The 5,558-nt window shown below is 42.0% G+C and overlaps 1 protein-coding gene across 1 annotated transcript in view; it reads left to right on the forward strand.

Annotated features, from left to right (window-relative positions):
- The first annotated feature begins 719 nt into the window (after positions 1–719).
- alx4b (ALX homeobox 4b) overlaps positions 720–5,558 on the forward strand; it is a 32,790-nt gene continuing 27,951 nt past the window's right edge. The window contains exon 1 of the mRNA XM_007569797.2: positions 720–1,445. Coding sequence (XP_007569859.1) covers positions 1,010–1,445 — 436 coding nt within the window. The 5' untranslated portion in view covers positions 720–1,009. The remainder of the gene's footprint in view (positions 1,446–5,558) is intronic.

Here is a 5,558-nt window from a genome sequence, read left to right on the forward strand (position 1 = left end):
ACAACCGTTACGAAATTAAATCGGCTCCTAATTAAGTGGAATATTTTTAAGTTTACTTCTTTTTTTAGGTTAAAATCAATTTTTGTGCACAGAATCGTAGCGCAATAATAGAAGTTTGCACAAATAACTGGTGGTTTTTACAATAGCAGCCTTTATTTAGTTTAGTGTAAAATATAAACGGCTAGATGTTTCCAGTGTGTTACAGTTATTTTAACAATAAACGGTTTACAATGCAGGCGGTTTATGGGAGACCAAAATAGATTTTAATGAGTTATTATTGATTCCATGTTGAGGGCTCCCTGTTTAAAGGTGGAAGGAGTGAAAACTGAGACGATTCTCCTCTGAAATCCAAACCGACACGTTTCTCACTGCAGGTTCCAGTCGCATAATGCAGCCATTTCATTCCTCACTGTCGCAATTTTGCAAATGAAAACAATTATGGGTAAATCTTTCACATTTGTTATGACTTAAATGAAGTAAAGTCAAAATGTGTGACGTATTTAAATATATATATAATATATATATATTTAAGTCAGAGGTTATGGAGGTCCTGCGCCGCGGCACAGTAGGAATCAAAGCTGTTGTATTCATTTTCTAATTACATTAATGTCATGTGTTGTGTCTCCCGCGTGTTTACCAAAAAAGCCTCCCCCCCCTCCGGAGCCTGACCTCCCATCCCTACTGGCTGCATAATAACGCATCAGGCTGGCTGCGGGTCGGTTCGGGCCTCATTCAGACCCGCCTGCAGGTCGGAGAGCTGCGCTGCGTCCGGGCTACCGCATGCGGCGGAATCCGCTTCAGCTTCAGTGTTTCTCTTTCTCTAACCCCCCCCCCCCCCCCCCCCCCCCCTCCTCATCCAGCCGACAAACCTTCAGGGAGCTTTTAGCATTTGTTCGGTCTGAGGTCTCTGGAAAACATCTGATTCGCTTTTTTTCTAACCAGTCCCAGATGCGCCATGCAGCGTGAGAGTGAGCGCGTCTGAGCGCGTCAGTGTGAGTTTTGTCAGCGCATGAGAATTAGGAGAGAAGATCTGCAGTGTGCGGCAGTGGAGGGCAAGAGAAGAAGAGAAAGAAGAAGAAGAAGCTGGACTTGTTTCTTCCCCGACTGTAATCTTTTCGGTATGAACGCAGATACGTGCGTCTCATACTGCGACATGACATCCATGGACTCTTATTACAGCGCGTCTACTGCGCAGAGCAGAGACCACCAGGCGAATCCTTTCAGGACTTTCCAGACCACCGAAACCAAATACAGCCCCACGTTCATTCCGGGTAAAGGCTCCCGGAGCCCCTTCCAGACAGAGTGCCAGTCACTGGACGGAGGCGAGGAGAGCAACTTTAACAAATACCAGCTCTTCATGCAGCGGCCGACCTGCAAGACTCCACCCGAAGGCGGCAAGCTGCACCCGGACAGCGGACACAACGGGACGCTCATCCCCTGCTACGGTGGGTTGGCTTCAGATTTGCACAAAACACAGCAGCTCTGACGGCAGGTGAACATGATGAGAAACTCACCGGGGCCTCTTCCTGGGGAAGCTTTAGTTGGTCTGTTTGGGTCAGAAACTCCTAATTAGGTTATGGAGGAAAATAATTTCAAACATTGCACTGTTCTCTGATTTTATTGCGCTGTTGCATAAAAGATTTGCACAAATGCACACAGGATATTGAGTGAAACTTAACCGTTGAAGGACATTTTGTTTGTTTTATTCAGGCCATGTCTGTTATTTCTATGCGTGTTGCGTTCACTGACTGATTTTGTAGCGGCTTTTGGTTCTTTTTTTTGTGTTTTATGGAGTCGCAGCATTTTTGCAACAGCAACAGTTCATAAAACAAAATGGAATAAAAAGTTTATAACAGTAATAATTACCATAATAACAGCTTCGCCACAGCAGATAAAAAAACTGAACTACAGATTGGTTTTATTGCCTTTAAATTTTACTGACAGATTTTGTGGCTTATCGTTAAACAGCCAATAAAATTAATAAATAAAGAAATGGATAAATAAGACATATGGACTAATTCAGACACCACCCCAGCATTTTTCTATTATATAAAAATCCCCAAATGGAATTAACTTGGTAAGATGATATAAATATTAAATAGGAAGAGCCTTTATAATTGGAAATTGAGATGAAATTTTAAAAAAATATGGGGGGATTTATTATAAGGAGCTTTCAAGCCAAAAGAGAGGTCGATTTATGGGCCGTAAAAGTCCCAGATGATCAGTTAAACAGGCTTCCTGCCAACTATAAAATATTAGTTTCTGACTTTTTTGTTCTAAGAAAGTTAAGTTTAAAAATAAATCTTTAAACTACCGATTCTCCTTCCAAAAGCCGCGCAAAAACAACCCCTTTATGCGTGACTTCAAATTTAAATCGATCTGTGTTATTATTTACAGAAACATTTTTAAAAACCACATTATGAGAGGAGATCTGCTCATATTTACAGCATCTAAAGTTCGTCATTCATTCAGCATCCAGCCATAGACTGGATGGCGCCTTTAGATCTTAATTAAACTCCAGATGTTCATCCTGATGCTGCAGCGGGAAAAAATTAAATTAAAAAAAGAAAAGAAAAAAAAAAAAAAAAAAAAAAAATAAAAAAAAAACAAACACCGAAGCTTGATTTTTTTGTGGTGCGTGTTGCTACTTTTGTTTTAGAAACCCGATGGCTGCCTGCAGTCTGCAGCCGCTCTCAGCCAGCCCTGCTTTTTCTTTCTTTCTTTTTAACATAGTTTGCCAGAATGAAGTCCAATCTACTCCTCTCTCCTTCCCGATTAGAAACAACCAGATCCCGTCTCAGTTTCGGCCTGATCTGTCACTTCTCCAGCCTGAGAACCCCTGCCTGCGCTGAAAGCGAGTAGATTTGGCAAGTGCATTGACAGGCTCGTTTAAACGCCGCCATTAAAACCCAACACGCGTCCCTCGAGGACGAGCTGTGCAATGTTATTATTGAAAATGTTGCAGCCAGATGAAGGCGTCGTGGCTCTGGGGAGGATGCTTCGGGGCGCCTGCCAAAGCCTCAGGCGTCAACAGGGTTGTGCTGTTATGTGTGGTCCTCGACGGGAGATATATTACTCAACGCTGGTTGGTGCTTTATCTGCGACGTGGTGACAAAAGTCACCCCGTGATGCGCTGAGGAGAGTTTACTGCGGCGGCTGATGCTGCTGGCATGGTGATCCAGACGGGCTGCGATTTCACATTAAAAAGCGCTAAAAACACATAAAATAACTCCCCAAAAGAGAAAACACAACACAAACATTTAAAGAATCTATTAAGATTTTAATTGGGCGTATTGGCTATAATCCGATTTTTTTCCCCACAAAGATGTGAGCTAAAGTGAGCGACTATAGGAATATTTGCATTACATTGTTGGTAATGCTAAAGTATTAATACTGTTAAAGTTTAGTGAAAGTAGACAGAAAAAGATGCATGTTTCTCTAACTTTTTTGCAAACAAAAATGCTAGAAAGTGCAACATGTCAATAATGTATTCGGCCCCCCTTTACTCAGATGCCCTAAAATGAATTCCTTTGAAACAAATTTCATTCAGAAATCACAGAAATAATTTTAAGCGTCGTCTTCCTAGGAGAGTGTTATTTAGAGAAGTGGGCATGGTAACTATGGAGGAGCTGCAGAGATCCTCAGCTCAGGTGGAACAAACAGTTCAAATGTCAATCTTGTCAGGAAAACTAAAAGCTTAATTTGTTGTTCACACGTTACATGAAGAGTAGGGATTCACAACATTGGATTTTTGGTCGATATCTGTTATGCCGATACACTAAAACTGGCTGATAACCGATACCGATGTTTATCCAAAGCTTGTAGGATGGACTGCTGGTGGGGGGTTTTCTCCGTGGTTAGCTGCTCTCTTCTGTTTGAACTCATCGTAATGGCTGTTCCTGAGATGGCGACTTCATTGTCGCTCCTCCTTGCATCACGGATGCTGAGCAGTCGTTGCAAATAGCAGCTCTGCTATCAGTTTCTGACACTTTAAAAAAACTTCCACACCGCTACCGTCTTCACTTGGTCCTGCTCTCCCGCTGTCATAACGTTGAGCTGTGCTGAAGGCATCATTCTTAGATAAAAACATCTTTCATATCGGTTATTTTTAGAGAGTGTGATATTAAACTTTACAGCTAATATCGTCCGATACTGATACAATGCCGATAATATTGTGCATCCCTAGCAGAGAGCCTAGTAAGCACACTAAATAAGATCAATTTGACCACTTCTTCATGTCCACTGTGAAACATGGTGGTGGCAGCATCATGCTGTGGACATGCTGACTACATGTTGCAGATTAATTTCTTGCAAAAGAAATGTTCATGTGCAACTTTTCTAATCCATCACATAAAATACACGTTTGTGGATGTAATGTGACTAGTAAGGAAAGAGATGATGGTGTATGGATATTTTTGCAAGCTGTTTCTGGATGAGCAGGTCGGTGGGGGAGGCTCCTTTCAAAGGACGATAATCCGTCCAGCCATGTGTGGACGGAGACGGGGCCGCTTTACCTGCTGGCGGAGGGCTGAATGAAATAAATGCCCCTGGAGCTGATGGAGAGCTCAGGAATGCAGGTCAGCTCCGCAGGAGAGGTCTGGATTAATGTAAGGCAGATGTGCATTACTGACTCCTTACGGTTATTATTCATACTCCCCCAAAACATCAGATCTCCAAAGCTACAGAGTCCCCGAGATGACAAAGTGGGACCGGTTTACATAACCTTGTCTCAACAATACTTTGTACAAATAAGCAGAGAGTCAGAAACGGACATGGAGATTGGGTAATGATTTGAGAGGCTCTGGAGAAATGAGATTGTTTCTGGGAAAGCCTCACTTTGTGCTTCAGAGACTGTTTACATGCAAGTGAACTCACTGCTGAATCTTGGGTTTTACTTTTTTAAGCCCCGGCTGCCAATAATTGCAGCAGTTTGAAAATTTTTTCTTCTACGGAGAATATTCCAGCACCTTGGCGATCCTCGAATGTGTCCTTTGGAAATTTACATTCAGGAAACACAACCATCAAGTCGAACCTTCGTGGGACACTGCGCATCCTGTGATGTGTAAAAGATTCGAAAACCAAAACACAACCTTGGAAAAGCCCTGGCGGTGCTTCAGAAAGGAATCTTGTCAAAATATAGCAGTCAGACTCCATGTTTAAAAAGGCTAGTGGAGGTGATGTCACAGGATATGCATGTGCTGATGGCTAACACATTGTGTGGTTAACAAAAGCAGCGAGGTGACACCCAGAGTCTCGCCCATGTGGTTCTGTGCACCAGAATAAATTTGAATATGTAATAAACGAACGTTTGAGAGGGAAAATTTATGCCTGCAAAAATACGTGGTGCAGAAACCAAAACAATGTTTTCTCGCTGCACTGTAAAACATTTAAATGTGGTTTAACTTGACAATGAAAGTCCACCTGCTGCCTTGGAAATGCAATTTAAGTCACAAGAAAATTGTTTTTGTTTTAAGTCAGAAATTAAAGTTCATGAAGTTGATTTAACAACAAGAGACAAGACGTCTAAACTGTTAAACTTTTTTAATCTTGAATTGTGA

The sequence above is a fragment of the Poecilia formosa genome, unplaced genomic scaffold (genome assembly GCF_000485575.1).
Source record: "Poecilia formosa unplaced genomic scaffold, Poecilia_formosa-5.1.2 Scaffold246, whole genome shotgun sequence".
Classification (NCBI taxonomy): Eukaryota; Metazoa; Chordata; class Actinopteri; order Cyprinodontiformes; family Poeciliidae; genus Poecilia; species Poecilia formosa.